The sequence below is a fragment of the Watersipora subatra genome, chromosome 2, assembly GCF_963576615.1.
Source record: "Watersipora subatra chromosome 2, tzWatSuba1.1, whole genome shotgun sequence".
Lineage (NCBI taxonomy): Eukaryota > Metazoa > Bryozoa > Gymnolaemata > Cheilostomatida > Watersiporidae > Watersipora > Watersipora subatra.
In genome coordinates this window covers 66804689-66828437 of record NC_088709.1, presented here as the reverse complement: position 1 = coordinate 66828437, position 23749 = coordinate 66804689, and the positions used below count along the sequence as shown (strand labels likewise).

The window sequence follows — 23749 nt, the reverse complement described above, 5'->3', positions numbered from 1 at the left end:
TTTTTAGCTTTACTATGCATGTGTGAAGTAATACCTAGTCTAGATAGCTCTCAGTTGTTCAACCCCAACAGCTGCACACAATTGTATGTCTATGAATGACTGTACGTGATACAAAGTTGATTAATGAAAGGCCGATACTTTGAAGATTGGTAAAATAGAAGCATATATTGACGATGAAATATAATGCAAAAATATTGGTAAAAGTCGATTTGACACAATTGTAAAGATCATTATTTTCAAGAAAATATTACTCATGGTAAAAAGACACTTCGGAAAAGTTGACCTACATGTAGTTGCGTCAAAGAAGTGCTATGAGGGTAACAAAGCATTAGAGATGGCTAACAGTTTTCTGGTAATAAAATGGTTTGACAAATGTTAGAACTAAAAATAGAGAATAAATACTACCTATTAAGTAAACACTGGTTCATGATATGAACTTTCACCTGTTTAGACATGATCACTACAGTGAATACCCTAACCTCCACCTGTTCGAATATGACTGCTACTGCCGTGGATACATCGACATTTATCAACGGCGCCAAATAGAAGTGCCATCTAATGAACTTAAAACAGTTGATTTTGTGAATCGAGTGAATGGGTGCAAAGTGCCCTAAGGCAATAACTTATGAGCAACTGCGCTGTTCAGCGAAAAAGGTTAAATCATTTCAAGATTGGTAATAATACTGCAAAAGACTCTCATAACATCAGCACAGGTTGGCAGCGATTTGAATAATGCTAGTGGATGGAATTTATAAGATCGATCATGTTGATCTTGGAAGAGAGACAGAACTAAAAAATCAACCAAGTTGGATCTAAAAATAGATTTAGCATTGCAATACAATAAATATAGCAGGTAATTTGTGAGCACATGGGAATATTACTCCAGTGATAAAAAGTTTCGACAAACAATTAAATTAAACAAATTGAGTAGTAAGTATGATTTGTACCCAAATCAATTTATGCAATTGATTTGGGCACAAATCAATTTATGCAATTGATTTGGGCACAAATCAATTGACTGATACAATAATTACTTCATGAAACTGCACAGAGTTGGACATCATTGCACGAATTTATAAAGGTTAATCTTTTGACGTGTGCTGATCAACTGACAAGTATCATAACTTTAGCGACGTCGATCTCTAGAAGTTCGATCAATGTTGATCATCAGCTGTGTAACAATCTCTTCTATCTACATGTATGTTTGAGTTGTTCCATGCTTTTACTGGCTAGTGATCTGAGATCTCTAGTAGTGCCCTACACTATAGATTTGAATAAATCGGTTACCACAGCCTAAGCATATACGCGATCAAAGATAAGGAAAACTGATAATAATAGATTTGGATGTGACAATCTGTAACCTTTTTAATAAAGATGATTTTTATAAATGTATACAGTAGCGGTTTTTATGTCAATAAATTTTTGAAAGAGGTCCTTCATGTTCACATCAATAATGTTTACACGGGTTCTTATTTTTTTAATAATAGGATTGTTTTACCTGAGTACAAAAAAATCTTGGTTTAGAGTGATGACTTACAAACATCGCAACTTTGCATGTTATCAAATCGGTTTGCTAGAGAAGTATTAAAATTTCAGTCATAGACCGTGGCTTCATTTCTCTATAAATAGCATATAGATATAGTCTATAGATCTATAGCAAATAGCTCTATAAATAGTCATATACATAGTAACACTTTTTGTTTTAAGGTTTGCTAAGGAGATTTCAGGTTGGTGGTGTTAGCTTAGTTTAGCATAAGTTGGGCCATGTTGGCGGCAACCAAAGAAATCAGGCTAAATACTTTTACCAACCTACAAACTGACTGATAAGCATATACCTCGGTCTATGGACAACTTAGAGCAATGGCTTAGAGAAATTTTTGTTTGAATACCAACTTTTGGAATTTATTAAGTGTTTGTGGAGACAAGGTTAGCAAGCATGATTTGTCTCTTCAACTATCAAACAATGCTGCTCTTCGTTGAACAGCAGTGCCCTTAAATATTAGCTTTTGTAACCTCGTGGCTCAGAACGCCTGACCTGTGAAAACCAAAGTTGGGTTTTATTCCGAAAAAGATTATTGGTGGGGCTGACAAAAGAGTTTAACCTCTGCCAGCAAGTAAAGTTGGGATCTCCGTTACTAAAGCTGGCCATAACTTTCTTGTGTGGCAGGTCTTCTACTGGTGCCCTACAACGAGTGTCTTGAAAATTCCTTTTCTTTTGTTCTGGTAGAGTTCTGATATGGTCACTGCAGCATTGTTGACTATGACATTTGCTTGCTTAAAGTAAGCAATAGCTATACTATATCTACTACTTTAATTTATGGAATTTAGTTGACCGAATGAAAAATAGTTCCTTTTGCCTCCTTCGCAATATAAAGTGAGAGGCTCCATAAATAATTAACCAAATTCAAATAGGTGTTGAAATTTATGTGGTGTCATGTTTTCAACATATCAGCCCACGATCCAACAAGCAAACACTGCCTACGCTTGTCAAATATCCTTTAGCCGGTACCTATCTGTCACCTATTACTCATTCGTAGCGATTAGCAGTACGCCCAAGAATTCTGCAGTTTCTATTTGGGTTAAATTAGCTGTCATCTATTGCCTATTTTCTATGTCCACATGTAAACTGTCAAAACGATTTAATGCATATCACTCTCCTCTCTACGACAACCTCAACATATGACAAATGTGTTTATGAAGTCATCACATGTGACCGAAAGACCTGATCATTATAAATACAGATCAAGCTCCGATTGCTTTGCGTGCGAATGAAGTTTATCTTATCTGCGTAGATATCCATCTCACCATATGACAACATAGTCTGCAGTTGGTCTCTTTAATACGCCCCTACTACTCAAGGCTATGAAAGAGATAGCTCCTCCGGATAAGCAGAAAGAGTCTGTTAACATTACGTGACAAACGCTCGGTTATAGGAAGGAGGGGGCTGGGCAGGTTGTTGTTTGTAACTTTGGTAACAGTGATTGCTGAGCTGACTGCAAGTTTCTCAACAAGGTAAGTTAATATTGAAAATTCTCTTGGTAAGTAGGATGATATAAATATGCCAACTATATTGTTTGAAACATTTTGCAAAGGAATCTATATGGTCTTACGAGCAAATATTTGTCATAAAAACCTGATTTGCGACTTGTTTTGGACATTTAAATTTTTTACAAAATACAGATAATTTGACTAGAAATCTTTTTTCAAAAATTGCCGGAAAGCTGAGAACTGATCAACCTAAAAAATGACCTTTCAAATCTTACGAAGAAATGCATGCTAGTCACACTCTACTGTCCTAGGTTGAGTGCGATCACTTGTCGTATGCACTACTTCTAAGATGTTTTGTGTTACAATGAGCTGACTGTATGACTGTATGCTGTGTTTTGGAGACAAAGTCCTGTGGCAAGAAGTTTTAACCTTTAGAAGCCGAACCTTGTACATACAAGCAGATGCCCTGATCTAAAGCTGTATTAACTACTTTCCATTAATATTGAAAGCGCTTAGAATAGCACATTTTTAAATAGAATATTATATTAGAAGATTATTAATATAATATGATATAAGATAATATAATAAAAGATTACATTGAAACTCTACGCTTGTAGAGCTCAATGAAAAAAATACAAATCAAATAGAGTAAATAGTTTGTATTTCTCACTTCCCAAAAAGAGATGTTTTAGAGGTAACTGAAGAAACAAAGATTGCGCACATTGAGTCTTAGAGAGTGTGTATATTTGTTATGAATAGAAAAACTAATAGTTTTAGTGTGAAGCTCTTGTTGTGGAGGAGAAGCTTTCTAGCTTTGTCTATTTTTAGCCTTCCTTACCAAGACTTTCAATCAGTGTGTCATTAGACACTAACGTTCTGTCAGCAGCCATTTTTTATTTCTCAGTCGACCAGAAGTGCCCTTAGTATTCCTAATAGTCAGATACTATAACCAGTTTGTAACTTTTGAAATATGCTTGAAACATATTAGGCACAAATTGTCTGAAATCTTTTAAACCTCCGTAAACAGGAAGTAGAGAGAAAACAAAGCAAAGCTACATGACCAAGTTTACTCAGGCATAGAAACAGGAGGGCAAACAACTCCCAAATTATGTCAGGCCCAGTTTTTAGTTGTTAAAGCAAGCAACTGACCTAGAAATATTGAAGCAGCTTCGCTGATTGTTTCGTATAAAAAATTCAATCACATTTTTTTTACTCTGAATCTTGTGCTGGATTGGCAGTCATTAAATATACACTGTTGAATTTTTAGGAGAGCATTGGATTATTGATTATTGATTACTGGATTATTTGATGCAAGATGAATGGAAGTCATACAGCGAGAGAGTAAGTCCATTCTTATTTAATATATTTGACTTCTCATTAGAAAACCTGACTATAGTTAATGTTAGGATTATCAGCCTTAACAGAAGTCGTGCTTCACGATATGGTGATTTAACTGTTTGGTGGTGAGTTAACTGTTTGGTGGCAATTTTTAAAGTAGAAGATTCAAAAATAGCCACCATTTGAAGAGAGATCATCAATCGTTTAAACGATATAGTCGTATAATAGTGACTTATTCCAAATGTGACGATTTTAAGAATAAGTGATACTAGAAATGAACTGCACAGGCATTCTAATCTTATAATAAGCTCACTCTATGACCTTCCGATGACCTTCCACACACCCGACCATCTATCAAATAAATGTTTCTCATTATCACTAACAAAAAACAATGTCTTTTTATATTAAAATATACAAAAAATATTAGCAAAGATTTTCAAGCTTTTTTGCATAATAATATCCCTTTCTACCACATATCATGTATTTACAATATCAAATCGTCTGGTAACTTTTAAAAATCATGAAGCTCTAAACGGAGCCATAGATGGAAGCTAGATCTTTAACTTAGCAATATCAAGCCCATAATGTTGCTCAATGTTGTAAACAATATATATTCAAAAAGTATTAGTCACTTCCTGTATCTATATATATATTTCTCAAAGCCCGTCTGTTTTCCGGCTATAGCTTTTATTAGAACACCTGAGCTGGACAACAATGCAGACTCAAAATCATGGCTTACCGTCATTGGAAGCCTAACCTTAGTAACTAGCTTAGTGAAATTTTCCATTGGCAATATGCCAGGCTACTAGCTTGAAAGGTACAGTTGTTTGACAAAGTTTTAAAACCTTTACAGTTGTTTTTATTTTTCTCATGATATGTAGTTTGAAAGTTAGAATGGCAAATGTTGTTATACCAAATACAAATCAATTTTATAAATACAAATCAATTTTCGGTCCAAATACTCTTCTATTACACGGGCAACGCTGGGTGGTACAGCTAGTATAGTGTATATATAACACTAAACATACAATTTGATACTTAGATGAGCTGCAAACTCATACTGTATATAATATATATACAAGTATACAATTTTTGTATACAGTTTATAGCTTGTATGTACATATATGCACACACGCTATAAATCGTTATACATACTACACAAAAAAGTTCAACAAAATATTATCTTAGTGTCGGATAGAGAAACAACAGTTAAGTTGATGATTTATGCTGGATTTGTCTGCTCCTTCTGCTATAAAGCAAGCAAACTCCATTCAAAATTTTATAGTACTAAAGGCAACATACAGTGATGCCGTGACATAATTTTTTGACGTGTATGACATAAAAATTGAAACAAAGATTTTCGTAACAGGCAAAACAGTTTTCAACATGGAATTCTCGAAACATTCTATTATAAGTGAATGTAAAGAATATGGTGAAAATTAAAATTAAAAATTAAAATGTCAAATAGTAAAATATATATACTTTAATCTAAACTAATTTAAGGATGAACTTGCACAACATTTTAGTAGACTTTATGAGAAATTTTGGATATTTTTCTATCAATTGTGATTGTTTTTTGATGTTTGACGTGATCTAACTGCCAGGATTTTAATGTTAAAATTGACAAAACTTGATCAGTTAAAACGCTCAGATCAAGCAAATGCGTAATTATGATGTCAATATCAGCTATCGCGTTCAACATACAGTTACAGACTTACGCCTCTCTATTTGTCACCCTTTTTGAAATTATAGACACCACAGTCACACTTGCTTGATCTGAGCGTTTTAATTGGGATTAAGTTTTGTTGATTTTAATCTTGAAACATCCTGGCAGCCAGATCATCTCAAACATAAAAAACAATTGTTCATGATAGCAAAATACTTGTACCTTCTGATAAAATCTACTAAAATTTTTCACAGATACATCTTTGAACTACATGTATATACAGTATATATCATATCATATATTTCTATCTCTTGTACCACCACATTTAAATGTTCCCTGGACTGCACCTTCATTCAAAGACTCAAAAATAACAATCGTTTTTGCTTATTAATAATTTATTAATCTAGTTTTTACATATAAATTAGTTTTTCTTTTAGCTGTTTCACATTATTTGGCGTGGTCTATTTGTTTTAATAATTCATGCAACTAGTTAAGTTAATTAAGTTATATAGTTATTTTTAACAATGCACAGAATCGATTAAAATACAATGTAATATTGTAAGAATATTTGCTACACAAAAACTAGTTTGATATATAAGCTACAAACTCAAATGGATTAATTTGTCACCTCAAACTTTCACTGTACTTGTAGGCGCTGTCCATTTTTCACTCGCTACTGTTGATAAAATTTCTTTACAGCTTTCAAATTTTAACACTAGATTTTTTTTATTCGTGTTTTGTGAAGAAAATAAGACCAGATAGTTAGCCCTAACTAGCAATATTTACTAGGCAAGAGAATCTCAAAGACTGTATAAGATCGACATGCAGTAGACACACAGTGACAACTGCCACCTAATGTCATCAGTGTCATCTTATTTCACCTAGCATCAACTAGTGACACCTCTTGTCACCTAGTGTCATCAAGTGTCAACTAATGTTATTTAGTGTCACCTAATGTCATTTTATGTCACTTCATGTCATCTAGTGCCACCTAGTTTCACCTATTATCCCTAGTGTCTACTGGTGCCACCTAATGTCACCTAATGTCACCTAGTGTAACCTAGTGTCATCTAGTGTCCTATAGCCTCACCTTGCATCACATAATGTCACCTTTTGTCACCTAATGTCACCTAGGGATGCTTAGATTGCAGCAGTCAAAAACACTAAACCAAAGAGTTGAAATAAATTGTAGTAGCTGTTACTGTAATGCTGACAACCTCTTTGTCAATCTGAGTAACATTTTTATGTAATTATTGTATTTTCATGTAATTATGTATTTTTGAGTAATATTACTCGGCCATTTATAAGAATCTCACATCTCAGTTGGCAAAAACAGGAAATCTGCGAGAAGAAAAATAATACTTATTTTGACTGATGGTGGTTAGACGATGAAGCAATCAAAAACTCCACCCTTAACCTTTAATAGGACATGGCAACCTCTTTCGAGTTAACATGATGCATACCTAGCTCTGGCCTGATTGCTTCATCATGGTCAGCTACCTTCGTAGCTACCAGCTAAAAACACATTGTAGACTGCAAATAGCAATATAGTAGTAAACAGTTTACCTGATAAACATCCATACAAACAAAACAATTTTTCAGATAAAAAACACAAACAACCACAAATGAGGCATGCAGAGTTAAAAATTCCAGTTATACTTCATGTCTCTAAATTTAGCCAAAGCCTATGAAAACATCAGCAATGGTGATTTATAGATGAGAAAACAACATCGCTGTTTCATCAGCTATGTTGTTTGCGATTTGGCAGCCGAGTGCAAAGGTCATGAGAGAAGCAGCATTTTTGCTGACTGGTAGGCTTTAGGATAGAATGACTCGACTATCTTACATATCAGTTACACTACCAGAGACAACGCTCTATCTGCAATCATCAGGGCTGAAAGACTCTGTGCTAGAAAACAAATCAAGCCTCATAAAATTGTCAAATATTCACAGGCCTATAAAGATTCTTGAGAAAGTGAAATGGTTTCATCTAGCACATATTTTTAAAGGGAGGCCTTTGTTTAAAAAGTGAGATGCTGGCAAGTACTAATTTTCAGAGTGGAGTAGTGACAGTTGCGAAATGTTAAGCAAGGTTCCTGTATAGGCTGCGAGACCCCTGCTGTAATCTTATGCAGTGAAACACTTGTGGTGCTAGGCTCAGCAACTTATGTTCACATAAAACTGGGTCACTAATTATTACATAAAAATGGCCGCTCGTCACGCCAATTTGAAAGTACTGACCTTCACTTGTACAGTGAATTTCAGGAATGTTTTGTCTACAGCTCCATGGAGAAATTGAATAGTGCTGAACTCTTGCATTGACCGCTGGCAACGACCGAGGGTACTCATAGTGTAGGTTACCATTTCACAGCCGATAGCTCTCGGTCATACATACCTACTTCATACATACCTATACACCGCAAACATCCTGCCAGCAATGTTTGCAGCGTGTATGGGAACCAGGCTTTAGTGAAATGAGAGCGGAACCACTCACCTATACCAATAAAAGCTCTAATTAACCAACATTTCACTAAGAAGTTAAACAGAAGTTAAAGGCGTTAGTGGCTGGTTCTCACGAACCAAATAACGTTTTAAAGCAAAATATTTTTAGCAACCTAGCAGAAGGCGTGGAGTACATGGATGTGGAGTTTGAATGATATCAGCCAAAAAGGTGGACACACCTATCTTTTATGTAGACTAACAGAAATACACAATGACTAACTGAGATTTATCAATATACATGGCGATATCAAGATTTTATAGGTTTTTGGCACCTTTTAGCCAACATAAAGATGATAAGCTGAGATAACCTTTTACTGTTCCTATTTACAGCGCAATCACATGATTTCCCTAACTTTTAGTTTCCACTTCAGTCACTTACCACAACTTCTTCTGTTACAATTTGAAGGGTGAGTTTGCCTGAGAATATTTACACCTTACCGAAAATCAGCACCCTCAAAGGCTTAAAATAATGATATCATCCAGCAGTGCCAGACAACTCGAAAGACTTACATTCAGTCTGTATATTAGAGTAACCAAAAACCTACAGTAGTATTTAAAACTAGCAAATGGAATTTGTCAGTGCCAGTTGGTAGATAAGGTCATTAAAACTTATATCAATGACTGCATAAAACTGGGAGGGTACTATACACAGGTTTGTACACTCTACATCTCTACAGTACCTATATATTCCACATCTCTACAGTACCTATACACTCTACATCTCTACAGTACCTATATACTACACATCTCTACAGTAAATATATACTCCACATCTCTACAGTACCTATATACTACACATCTCTACAGTACCTATACACTCTACATCTCTACAGTACCTATATACTACACATCTCTACAGTAAATATATACTCCACATCTCTACAGTACCTATATACTACACATCTCTACAGTACCTATATACTACACATCTCTACAGTAAATATATACTCCACATCTTTACAGTACATATATAGTCCACATCTCCACAGTACCTATATACTCCACATTTTTAGAGTACCTATATACTCCCACATCTCTACAGTACCTATATACTCCACATCTTTACAGTACCTGTATACTCCACATATCTACAGTACTTATACACTCTACATCTGTACAGTACCTATATACTCTACATCTCCACAGTGCCTATGTAATAGCTCTATGCCTGCTAGCCTATTTAGGATGCATGCCATAGTTAGCTTGCTCCTTTTAGCCTAGGTGATATGCATGTTCTAGTCTATGCAAACATTGTTTGTGCTATAAACTGTAAGGCTAAAAGAAAGTGCAAAATACATGTAAAGATAATGATGTAGTACCTACTATTATAGCCAAATTGGTGTTCAATACAAACAATAGCCTGTGTGCCTTAAGTCAATAGGCCATATCCCACATACTATTCTAAAACCTTTTTAATCTTGAAGCTCTTTTACGGTATTTTAAATATTTGCTTGTAAACATTAAGCAATAAGCCAGCCAATATACAATATTGATCATTTTTAATGGATTGGCAGCTGAAAGCCAGAGTGGATGGTGTCAGCGATAAATTTCTTTACACAGCTGACCAACCAACTAATAGAAGAGATATTTGTTGCCTGAGTAAATCAGTAAACAATAACTATTAGAACATGACTTTTGTTTCTGGTAATAATATATAAACAAAGGAATGACCCAATTACCATTATAGTGAACCACTTGGAGTATTAAACACAACTAAAAATTCAACGATTCTACTGTTTAATGTCATTTCTAAATACTCACTCACTAGCAAGCTATCATAGTTATGCTGACTCCGAGTATGTAAGTAAAAGAATAAACAATGTATTGTGCTATTCCATGTACCGTTGTTACTTATAATGCTTTTATAAAAACAGCTACTGTACCAAATTATAGCGTGCACATGTTGGCAAAGCCAGATACAGTATCAAATTCTAGCATGCACATGTTAATAAGAGCAGGTAATGTACAAGATTTTAACATATACATGTTGGTCAAACCAGATAGTGTATCAGATTCTAGCAAACACACATTGCTAAAACTAATTACTGAGTCAAGTTCCAAGGCAGTGAAGTTAGTATCAGGGAGGAAAGGAAGTTACAAATCAGTACAATGCAATTCCTGGGCTACCTAAAGCCAGATTAGGACCCGCTGCTGAGCATGAAAGTTTTGCTACGAAGCCAGTAAGGTTCTGTCCCATGTGAAAAAAATTAGTGGATAGTGTTGTTTTTCAATTTATATAAAGGTTTTCTCTGATCACATGCCAACTTTCGCTAGTAGTTATGATCAAAGAACCAGGTTTTTAGCAGCTGAGAAATTAGTAAAAAAGACGATGCCACATTATTGTGACAGAAAACAAGCGGTAACCGATGTTGAGTCCCCACAACTAGCATTTTAAACAATAGCAGCGAGTTCTCAATCTTTTACACATCCATCATAAAACTTATTAGGGTTCCAAGCTGTGAAAAGATTTTTTGTTTAGTTTATTTTTTGATGTCCATAACGATGGATATGTTAGCTAGCTTACTGATAAATCCTTATAATACTTGAAGTGGCCTGATCTCATACCAGGTGTTAGGTATATCAGTTTTGCTACTCCAAATCTCTTGGTTGTTGAAAACTACTAGAAAACCGTGGACAACTAACTAACTACATCCAAGATTCCTTTTATCCTGAACTGGCAGGATGTTGGCTGCTCAACGTAGGCTTCGTGATTTTTAATGAGTGAATATGCATTCCTTTTGTTTGACCTCTATCATCTCCATTGTTTTGAAGCTATTGCGAAACCTCCCTAGCTTGTGTTAGCGCACATTTCAGTCACAGTAGAAATACGTCTGTACTGTTATGGTTGAGGAAGTCTGGCAGGGGTTCAATGCTGCGGCATTAATGGTGTCTATTTTGCTGTTTGATCAAAAAATTGCTAACCTGTTTTTGCAGTTCATTTTGATTCCTTTCGATCAACAATTGGATAATTCTTTGTAACATAAACTATTTATAACTGGGCGGTTGTTATGGAAACCGATGGTCTGTTAGCAGATTACACTTCCACTGACAAGTACTGGATTAATAACTCATCAGCCTTGTTGTAGAAAAGATTGGTTTAAACAACGCTGGCAGTCTCACTTGAAGAGGAACCCACACCTGAAGAATCAGGGAGTACATCTGTATAGCGCCAAACCGCTAGAAAGTGTTAATGCTTTTCAGACTGACATTTTTCGAAACTCGAGCATGGAAGAACAGCCCAAGAAACTGGTGAGCGCAGTAAGCACTTCAAGTGACTCTCCTCCATGCCCAAGCTCACCAGACATGGATATGGATAAAGAAGACGACAGTCTGCGCCCCAAAGCGGTAAGGCTTGTAGATATACTTGACATAGCTTATATGGTTTACATGATAAACGTTGTTTTCACCTTTAAACCAGACTCAAGCAAGTTTGGTAAATTTTTTCAGTCACTATGTAACATGTCATAGACTTACGCGTATTGATTTCCTCTTAAAGTCGACAAACCCATTTAATGTTTACTAATTGGTAATGGCCTTCAATACTCTAGAAATTAACTAGTACAGGATGTTGATTTCACAATTTGAAGAAAATCTAAACTGTCTTTGTCCACTTTTAAACAGGTAAGCAGAGGTATTGCCAGGTATAAATTTTACAAATGTAATGTGTCTGAAGACTAAGTTTGTTGAATATTGAGCAACTAATTTAATCTTTCTACTGCTGAAGTGCACTCTAAGAGAGAGCATGGTGCTGTAAGAGAATGATACTGTAGGAGAGAGTGGTACTGCAGGAGAGCGAGAGTGGTTCTATAGGGGAGAGAGTGGTACTGTAGGAGTGAGTGATACTGTAGGAGAGCGAGAGTGGTTCTATAGGGGAGAGAGTGGTACTGTAGGAGTGAGTGGTACTGTAGGAGAGCGAGAGTGGTTCTATAGGGGAGAGAGTGGTTCTATAGGGGAGAGAGTGGTACTGTAGGAGAGCGAGAGTGGTTCTATGGGGGAGAGAGTGGTACTGTAGAAGAGCGAGAGTGGTTCTATGGGGGAGAGAGTGGTACTGTAGGAGAGAGTGATGCTGTAGAAGAGAGTGATACTGTAGGAGAGAGGGATACTGTAGGAGAGAGGGATGCTGTAGGAGAGAGAGTGATGCTGTAGGAGAGAGAGTGATGCTGTAGGAGAGAGAGTGATGCTGTAAGAGGGAGAGAGAGGGAGAGAGAGGGAGAGAGAGGGAGAGAGAGGGAGAGAGAGGGAGAGAGAGGGAGAGAGAGGGAGAGAGAGGGAGAGAGAGGGAGAGAGAGGGAGAGAGAGGGAGAGAGAGGGAGAGAGAGGGAGAGAGAGAGAGGTACTGTAGAAGAGAGAATGGTATTGTAAGTTAGTCAGAACAACCTCATACTTTCCTCCTTTCGTGTCGCCATGTAACATGGAATTGTTCAAGAGCTTCAATTAGCACATAAACACAGAAGAGGCCTGCATGGGACCAAGTGAATTGTATAAAATGCTAAAATGAACTTGAAAAAGACTTACATAGTAACATATAACCTACTAATAACAGCTTAGTATTTAATTATTGAAGAAGGCTGTAAAATGCACCTTTCAACACCTGAAAACCCCACGCTATTCACGGCCCATTTAACCTTTTGATTACACCTTGAAAATTTACTAATTTTGACTAAAGCTCATAACAGCCGCTTCATTGGTGTATTGACTAGTCATCCACTAATTACTGTTTGGATAATAATTTTGTAGGCATAAACTTGTTGCATAACATTGTTTATTGAAAATTCTATAAGCTCATTACTCATTATTCATCACATTGAATGTGGCTGCTCTAAGATGCGAAGCTACAGCTATTGCCAATCCAATAATGGGAGTTGCTAAAATAAATAATCATTTTGCATGTATGCAATAAATAAAAGCGTGTAGGCCTATACTAGATGTTATTTAGGGTGTGTTATAACTTTTGGTTAGTGATGAGTTTTACCTGAATTTGAGTAATGCCGATAATCATCAATTTTTTATTCACATCTAATAATGTTTTTATAATTGCTAAAAATAGTCTTCTCCATGAAAATGCCAAAGGTCAAAGGTCACTGTATAGATGTGAAGTTAAAACTGGCAGAGCCTAGATCTGATTTACTTTTGAATTTTTGTAATTTTTATACTTTTAAGATTCTAAGAAGTTCATTTAACGGTTAAATTTGTCTTGATTAACTGATAATTAGGTAGACTATTGAATAAAAGAGAATTGGCTGATGATTATGAACAGCCTTTAGCTATCAGCCAATCAGAAAGCGATCGATTAACCAATCGCAACTCAACTTTTAGACGATGGCTTTCTAAAAAATATTTTTCAAGATGGTTTCAGAGCTTTTCATAAACTAAGAGCGATTCCACTTTAAAGCTTTTTGAGAATTATGTTTTTATTCTAGAGTTTTCGCTCCTATTGAAACAAAGTCTGTCGTGACTCAACTCGAGAGTTTTTAAATTTAAAACAATAGCTCTGCGCAATTCTAAAGCTAAAAGGATTTCATGTGAAGCAGAGGGCTGTCAAAGCTTGATACAGCACAGGAAGTTGGTTGGCTTTTATATCTGATTGGTCAGCCACTTTTTTACTATGTTATTATCTGGCAGTTCTGGTGTTCAGGTAAACACAGTAGACTAGCAATAATATTATATATTAGGGCTGATTACGTGTCAACAATATTTTTTTGGCTTTAACACAGTTTTACTGTCTATATATTAAAACAATTTTTGCACCATTTTGCTAAAGACATTCTTGAAATCCATAAATATCACCTTAAAAGGAGCTTTTCATATCGTTCTATTGCAGCCACAATATCGTACTAGACAGCATTTAAATAAAACTGCACTGCTTTAAACTTCAACTGACAAAAATATTTTTTCTTCAATATTTCGATCACTAATACTGGAACAATAAATTATACCCAAAGAATATTAAATATTGAACGAATATTGCTTGGTTCAGCAATCGAAGGAATCACATGAATTGTAAATTTATGGAAGCAGAATGTAACTGAACTCCCAATGATTTACCGATTGATATTTATATCTGACCTTTTCGATTCAATAATAAATTACTTCACCCCTATTATATCGTAAATTAGTTTTTATTCATAAAATAACGATATTGAGTACGTGCTGCCAAAGAGATTTAAAGTTGCAACTTGGAACACTCTAAAGCATACCAGATTGGCAATTACTGTTGAGGGTGTCATGTCAGACGAAAACTGTTCCGCAAAATTCTGGAAATGCTCCTGCCAATTGGCATGCCAAAGCGTGTATACCACTAGTGGGTTTGTTGAATGTGATAAAAGAAAAGCGGCTGCCATTTTATTCTTATTATCAGCCACTTTAGTGGATGACCGCATACCATTTCAGCTCAAAAAACCGGACGTTTAAGTCGAAAGAAACGAAACATAATCTATTGTCATAAAATGCAAGCAAAAGTCTGTCGAGCTTTGCAGATGTCACAACCTTTACTATGAGTGATTTTACTCACTAAGGAATCTACCAGTACAAAAGACTCAGAAAGAATTTTTCCCCCAAGTTTCCCTTGAAAACGTTTAAAATAGGACAATAAAGTTTTAGAGAAATTTAAAGTGTAAGCACTTTGGCCCAATTTACAAGTTTCAAGTATAGTATAGAAGGCATTGTGTACTAATAACTACATGCCAATAGCATAAACTTGGCTGCTTTGGTGGTCTGCTCACACGATCTGACTTTGATTCGTTGATTATTCTGGATGGCTGCCAATTATTTTGTAACTGTGCGTCATCATTACTGACTCCCAGAATGAGTCACCCTGACAGTTTTCACAGACTTCATTTTGATGTCATAGCTCAGTAGATTGTACAACTGCTCTCTTCTCTATCAACATATACTTTGTGTATCTAGGGTAGGATTTTGCACTCCAATATCTGTGACACTATGTGATCTCTGCCAGACAGTCTTATAGCCTGTATGGTCTACCACACAGCTTTACACTGTGTGGTCAAAATAGTTATATCAGCTTGAGCCCGTAGTAAAATCTATTTTCATTGGTTGTTTGATCTTCTTTCCTGCTTGTAATTGGTCAGGCCGCATGAGCTGCCTAAACAATATAAACTTCTATAGTCTTTTCCCTGATTAACTTCAGCCTCTTGTAGATAGCGTTAAATTAGACAAGACCATTGTCCTTGCTAGTAATAAGCTATAAAAAACTAGCTTGTTCTCTACTCAATCATCGGAGCGTAGTGCCTGAGTGGCACTTGACTTTAACTCAAGTATATAACATCACTGATATTATTAGTACTACCGCTGGAGCTTACAAAGTGACTATGGAAAGATACGAAACATCTCTGCTTTGTGGATTTGGCGTAAGTTTACATGACTAAACGATTCTGTAATTACTATAACAGATATCAGAAGCTGAAGGTCATGTCGGGTCTACGGAATTAGTTTTAAATACACTGTTTAGCTAATGCACCACAGCGCATACGGTTTTAACTAGCTTCTATTGAATTCCTGAGCATAAGTTCAGGTCTTATTTTGTCTTCAATCTTCGTAAGGAATGGCCAGGAGGGTAAGTGATTGCTAGTGTAAAACTATTGATTGCCTCTCAATATATTGCGGTCAGTAATGATAGTTCGGGCTAGCATTAGTATTTTATGTTATCACTCACACTTAACAGAAAGTTAAACCAGCCTTTTTCACAATTTTTTATGGGTTTTATGATATTTGAAAGGGGGTAGGAAGCAGGCTGGTTTTTACTACCAAACTTTTTGGAATGCCTTTGAATTGCTGAGTCTTATTGGATAACGATGCCTATTAATAATATAATAACTATAACAGTTCTATTATAGTAGTTTGTCACAACTAATTTGATTAATAAATCCCATTTTGCCTCTGTATATCTGTTTGTCTGCGTAAACCCTATGCATCACCATATTTTTGGCCGATTTCACCCGATCTTCACACGCTTATGCTCCGTGCCTCCTACCAAAAGCGTTAAAATATGTATTATCCAAAGTACATATAGTTCCTGTGAATCAGCCCCTTAAACAGCCACCTACACTCTGTCTGATGAAAAGAAATCCAGAGTATCGCTGTTCTTACTGCTAGTCAAAACTGAAGATGGTAACCAAAAACCTTAAAACTTTACTCCCAGGGCAGCTAGTATGAAGTAGTGATTTTACGGTGCAACCTCATAAACCTGTATCAACTTGTGTGGCCACAAACTATTGAAAAATAGTCTTTTCCTTACACCAGTCATCTAAAACCTTGGCCGGGCAAACTGTCAACCAGAAGCATGGCTAGACAGACTAGACACATCGACGAAATGCAGACACAACATATGGTATAGATATTTTTTGTGGCTATACACAGAGACACAGCTAAGCGACCCACCACTTTGACAAATAGATTGAGAACTGGCTTCAGTCCTATGAAGGCCCTGATATCCTTGATAAATAAATTATATAATAAAGATAATCAACAATTCACAATAACGTTTTTGCAGCTATATAAATCGCTACGTTTTTACTCAAAGAAAATGCAACTTTTAACAATGAAAATCACTCAAGCTCAAAAAATTTGAGCTCAAAAAAGAATCAAACAGATTTTTAAAGTTTTCATTAGCAGTTCCATTTATACCACTGTCATCTTCATCAATTTTGCATGTGAAAATGTTGTTATCAAAATTTAAATAAATGTTTACGCAAAGTATTTTCTGCATTGTTCAGAACCAAATCTCAAATGAAATCAGCCAGCGATAAAAATGCATGAATTGGAATCTACATTACACTAATTGTAAAACAACAAAATATGTCAGTTTCTTCTCTACTGAGTTCCACAAATATGTTTGTTTAAACACTGCATGTCAGCAATGCATTTTGGATACAATGCTATAGAGTTAGGTATGCAAGCAACTTACTTCCTCTGTGTGCATAGCTGCTTTTTACAGTTATTAATACCATTGTTCATATGAGAACAGTTAGTGCATATGAAGAACACGGGCTATGGTACGTGGTCATACTTATTAGAATTTGGTGGAATTACATGTAATAATAACATATTAGTTTAACACGACACATACTGTAAGTTGATTGGTTACATTTGTATCTCCTCATCATTACCATAATTCAATTTATCTCTACCTTCGCGAATGATACCCTTAGCTTTGGTCAAGTAGTAATAAGGCGATGCTAAGAGCTTTTAGTGTTTACCCTGAGGCCAAAACAGTTAGCGTAATGCTTTTATCCGAAATCTAGTAGTAAAACGGGCTAGTATTCCCATATACAGGAGATGCTCCTATAACGTAGAAAAAATGTTATATATAAAAAAAAATGTTCTAGGTCCTTTCATGTAAATTCTACTGAGTGTTAAGATTTTATGTAAAAATGTTGCTCTTTATTCTGTGACAAAATTCTAAATAATGTATAACGTGAAGTCGTTGCAGGTTTCCATATATGATAACAAGAGTCCCATGGTTAGCCTTAAAAGTATCAATTTTTGGCTTGCCGCACTTCAGAGAAAAAACAATCTAGAGGGGTATTTATTCTATATTTTACTTTAATTCTTTTTAGTCATATAAAATATTCCTTTCTTTTTTTTTGAATTTATTTTCTTATTCCGCATTATTGACCTTGCTGTGGAGAAAAAATTGAAAAAAAATCAATTTAAATTGGCATTTTAAGATGCACCCTTACCTTAATCTAATGTAAAATCACCGTAATCATGGACTACAAATCAAATGAGAGTGATCAAAAAAGGAAAAAAGTTGTCAGTACAAGCCAATAATAATATCACAGTTACTGCGCATTCATTAAATAAAAAAATTAAGTTTAGCTTTTTTATTTTAAAGTAGCAAAGAAGTGAACTTGGGATGATCTTGGAATGAATTAGTTAACCTACAAGTATGGATTATTTATTTTGTAGGGGTGTCTAATGTAGTTAAAACAACTTGAGAACCGCTTTTCGTAAGTTGAACTCTCATGCTCTTGCATGTTACTTGACCTGTGACAAATTCAAAAAATGAAAACACTTTTTTCAGTTTTTTTGATAGGGATTTGGCAGTAGTTTACTTTTTTACCAAAATCAATAAAGGCTACTATAGATTACCATTTACCATTAAAGGCTTGCCTACAATAGGAAGAGCACTCTCTATTGTGAACATTTTATTAAAAATTGATTGAAATATATTATATATATAATATCAATATTAAAAATATTGATTTCAATATTGTTAACTCATTAGAAACACATTCGGTTTCTGATCAAACATGTTTTACCTGCGCAAAGTATGTTTAAAAAGTGCCAGTTAGGCTTACTCAGGTGAAGGAAAAACTCAGTTAAGAAATAGAAAACATTTTAAAACAAAAAATCTCAAGCCGCTAGTACACTGATTAGCTGCACTCTGTGTTACCCTCATACCCATATTGAAATTTAATGCATAGAGCTCTGAGGAAGTTGAGATGTAACTTTGTAAAGTTTTTACTCTAATAAAAACCATGTCTGTTCGTCTGCCTGGTCAACCTGTCTGAAGCCATGATTGGAGGTTAGAAAAGATTACATCAGACAGGATTTGAACCCATAGCTTTAATCATGGTAGACTGACTATGACACAACTGCAGCAATCGGGTGTTCTGAAATATTTGTGAAGATATTTCTACTCAGTACTTTAATACAAACTTCATGCTCTTTTTTGGCAAAGTGGGCAGCCAACGAGCTAGTAAATATAATTTTTGTTTTATACTTTGGCACTTCCTAGATGAGAGACACAACAGAGCCATCAAAATTTAAATATTTTTTTAATCTTTGTTGACACACTAATAAAGAATTTTCAGCGCTTGAATAAGTATTACTGTAGTTGCTGGGCCTCGAAGAACTTTTTTAGTCATGCGTGACCAAATGAAAGAAGTGTTTCGTTATGTTACTTTTATGATCAGATTAGCGTTTGCTAATTCATGGTTTCTGAGAACTCAAAGTGAATTAGTATTGATTAGAAAAGTTAGTAATTAGTGACAATTTTTACTCCTTGCTATCCTGGATGCTAGATTAGGGAGAAATTAGGGTTACACACGCGCGCGTATAAGCGTATCACGTTAAAATTGTTAATAGTAGAAGTATTGCATCCTGTCTATTGGCTTTACTGCTTGTTACTCCTGGTAGGTTGTTAGAGTTTTACATCATCGCTCTATGGTGTGGTTATGTCACTATTTTAAATTTGCAACCCAAATCATTCAAGATTTTTATCAAAACTTTAAAGTAGCAAAAAGTCATGATAATTTTGTCAAAAATTAAAAAAAATTTAATGCATTTTTAAATTGTTGAAAAATCACCAGCCAACAAGAAAAAGTGAAAAATATGAATTTTCTTTTAGAGGATATATTTTTTAGAGGAATTCCAACATTATATTTGAGCCACCAACAGACATCAAGTTCTTATAATTGCCTTTCTATTGGTCCATCATATGCTGCATATGCTACCTCTCTGAATCATAGATGGATTACACTTGTAATCTATATATTTACTTGTTATAGGTTAAGGAGCTTTCGTCATACAGCTAAGTTTTGTGATTTGACCGACACTGTAGTACTTTCCTATATGTAATTTCTGAAGATAAACTTATAGAAAAACCGTTAGTAGATTTTATAAAAAATAATGGTATTTTTTAGTGTTTTAACCACACCCTAGTTTTATCAATTTTAATTTTGAAACATCCTAGCAATCAGATCATCTCAAACATCAACAACAATCACAAATGGTAAAAAATACTGATATTTGCTGATAAATTATGCTAAAATTTGAAGTTAGTTCATCTGTAAAGCAAAGTTGCGCTATTTTTCAGTATTTCCTTCTGATTAGTTTTCTATTATATACATTTAATGTCATTGGCTTTTGCTAAAACTTTAAGATTCAAGTATTTCAGTTTGATAATTGTTTGATAATCTATCCGTTGAACATAAAATATTAGCGTGTGACTAAACTGGACAACTTGTAAACAGAGCAAAACCTTCATAAGAATATAATTTATATTTATATTTAGTTACAGATGTAGAAAAAAGCAAATTTCTGAATTAATTGTTGCAAAATTGCAACGTATCGTACAAAATTTTTTATATTTCAGTTTTGCTATTTTCTAATCATAGCTATTATTGCTGTTTGATAATTCAAGCTTATCTCCATAACCATAAAAAAGATCAGATACTGAAACATAAATCAAGCTGAATATATAATACATGTATAGCCTAAGTGTTTTTAAAACAACATTTGCAGAAGATGCGTCAGCTAGTACTAGCACATCTACTAAATACATGCACACATATAGAATATTAACACACACATAGCTTACAGCCTACTGATTCACGATGAACAATTTATTGTAATACTCGAATCCATTGAATAAATGACATATCGGTTTAGATATAACTGCTCTCCTATCAACCACTTTTTTGTTGTTTTTGTATATGGGTAACATTGATAGATTTAATTACAATGAAGATGTAGTTCAGATCTGTGTGCATATATTTTCTTTCTGCAAGAAACTTCTCTTATGACCGGTTCGTAGAGAACTAACCAAAGGTATGAACTTCCTCCTCTTAACAAAACTGAACTGTATATATAGTAAAATATATCATGAAGCTTCCACAGACAGCTTGTTTCTATAAAGCTCATAATCTAAATCATAGTGTAGTATATCTGTAGCCTTCGTTTGTAGCTCTTTAAGCATTGCATTAAGTAATGCGTGTGCATGTAATGCTGGAACAAGTCATTTTTAATAGTTTGAAGCAACCAACTGTATTCTGTAATTAGGTATAGTTGTGTTTAAGAAGCTGGTTTGTTATAACTATATACACGGTTAAGAATGTATTAGGTGAAGCATGAGTTGTTTGAACAGCTTGCTGAACTCCCACAGATAGAGGTGGAACGAGACACGAGACGTCTCGAGTATCAGTAATGATCAAATCATTACTGAAATGCAAAATATCATGATTATATTGTTATAAATACATGTAGATATAATTGTAAAACGCTGTTAGTTAACCTTAAAAATTAAATTGAACATACAGATTCCGTGTCCTCTATAAAACCCGTGCAAGTATTGCTAGAAAGTTTTGGTTCCACTTAGAGCATCTTATAAACATCAACAAAATTGTTTCAACAGAGCTTTTTTATATTACCCAACTCAGATAAAGTTTTTTATTGCTATCAGGATCAAACATCGGCTGACATAGCAAGCTTATTTCAGCAGCATGTGTGACGCAGTGCAATCCCTCAAAAGCCGAGTACGATGTCTGCTTAGTTTACTGAAAGCAGAGGCCGTTCGTGTTTTAAAGAACATTGTTACACCAACACTGTCTCAATGATCTTGGCTGAAAATGTCTAAGTCCTGTAGTGAAAAACCTCTAGACTGGAGACAGTTGCATAAATCACATTAAGGTCTGATATCATTCCTGTCATCACCAGTGACCTTCCCTGGGAATTAGACCCAAACATGTTGTTTGCAGGTCAGAGGTCCTAAATCACTAGACCACAGTTTACTACTGGGCTAACAGCTTGACACAAAAAGGTCTTATCAGTGTTGAAATTTATCAAACTAATTTTCCTGTGACTAATATTAGCTGAAGTTGTTCAGAGTGTTTATTATGGTTATGTCAACAAGCACTAAGCGTAACCAAACACTGTCATTGTTCAATGTTATATATGGACATTGGAAGCGTCAACAAACCAGGGACCGATTAAACTTGGCTATCATAAAGACAAGTAAACAGCTTCAACTAAAACTATGGCTGTATGTGCTGCTGTCACATGTGCTGCCACAGTGCCAGTAACCAGTGGAAGCTAAAGTTTGGAAAAAATTTTTTTGTTCACAGAAGCTGTTTTATTATTAATGCGAAGAGAACAGGTTAAAAATGTAGATTTGTTTTATGTCAACGCCCCTGGGAGGATGTAGATGTATATGTTTAGTTAGTTACACAATCAAATCTTTGCTTATCCAATCAATCCATTTTCGTATTCCTGTGTTGCAACTATAGCATGTTGAGCAAATTTTATTTTAAGAATATATTTTACTTTAATTTATTCTTTAACTTAACAAACTGAATGTTACATACTTTAGGAAACTTTGTACAGCATTAAGTCAACTGCATTTATAAAACTACATGTATGTAATAAATTCAAAACTAGATAATTAAAATTGGTTACATAATCTTTATAGAACTGTAAATTTGTGCTAATCTATATTTAGATTTTTGAACATTGTAACATCTGTTTAGTACAGCACTACCTTACTTTTTTCTGCTAACCCTAATTGGCCCTTCTCACAATAAGTGAAAATACGCAAAATAGAAGCTAATATTTATTTTATAGCATTTTTCTCTTTTTCTTAGGTTCATTAGATAATGTTAAAAATTGAAGGTGTTAAAGGACATGATGAAAGCACCACAAAGTGCCTGAAGCCCTAAAAACATCCTGAAAGTGTAACACCACTTTCAGATTTCACAGAGCGTGACAGGAAAATAGCGAACCGCGACGGCTAATATCACAACGATGCTTACTCATCGACTGAATGTTTCTTTACCATGGTAACCACCTATACGCAAACAAAGTTAACCTATTTATGGTCTTTTTTCACCACTTATATTTGAGTTCCTGAAGGATGCAACAGCTATCAGACAAGAAATGATGATGATTGGAATGTAGTAGTGTTACTGCTGCCGGAGAAAACTTTAATCTGCTGACTTAAGCTTAGTGTTTTTTTAGTATTTTGTTAAGTAGTGGTTTTAATAAGTAATGTTTTTTTCAATGCTGGGGTTAATGTGTTGAGAACAGTCTCCTAACACCATCAGCATTACATCCACATGTTGATATTTGTTAACCTTTTGAATGTCAATTTTGCACTTGTGCAAATCTGCAGTGTCTCAGAATCTATGAAACTTAACAACTGGTGAATGAACATAACATGTTTGAAAAATATTCACAAACTGGATATATTCACAGTAGAAATATGTTTAGATTGCTTATGAAGCAGTTTTAAACAATTAAGAAAAGTATTTTTCATTAAAGTGATAAAAGAAGCGGATAACAGTAAAATAATATGCATTTTATTCCGATGTGCCAAACACTTTCTAACCATTTACCAATACATTCAAAATTTCGGAATAGCTTTGTTGTGTTTAACATAATCTGGTTTGCTGTAGGGTCACCCCAGACAGGTACTATTGGCCATATTCTGTTGTTGAGAGGATTATAATGATATTTTGT

The 23749-nt window shown here is 34.8% G+C and overlaps 1 protein-coding gene across 1 annotated transcript in view; it reads left to right on the top strand.

Moving 5' to 3' along the window:
- LOC137388936 (1-phosphatidylinositol 4,5-bisphosphate phosphodiesterase delta-1-like) overlaps positions 1–23749 on the top strand; it is an 85754-nt gene that overhangs the window by 2178 nt on the left and 59827 nt on the right. The window contains exons 2-4 of the mRNA XM_068075439.1: positions 2793–3012; positions 4256–4329; positions 11581–11839. Of these exons, the coding sequence (XP_067931540.1) occupies positions 4304–4329; positions 11581–11839 (285 nt within the window). The 5' untranslated portion in view covers positions 2793–3012; positions 4256–4303. The remainder of the gene's footprint in view (positions 1–2792; positions 3013–4255; positions 4330–11580; positions 11840–23749) is intronic.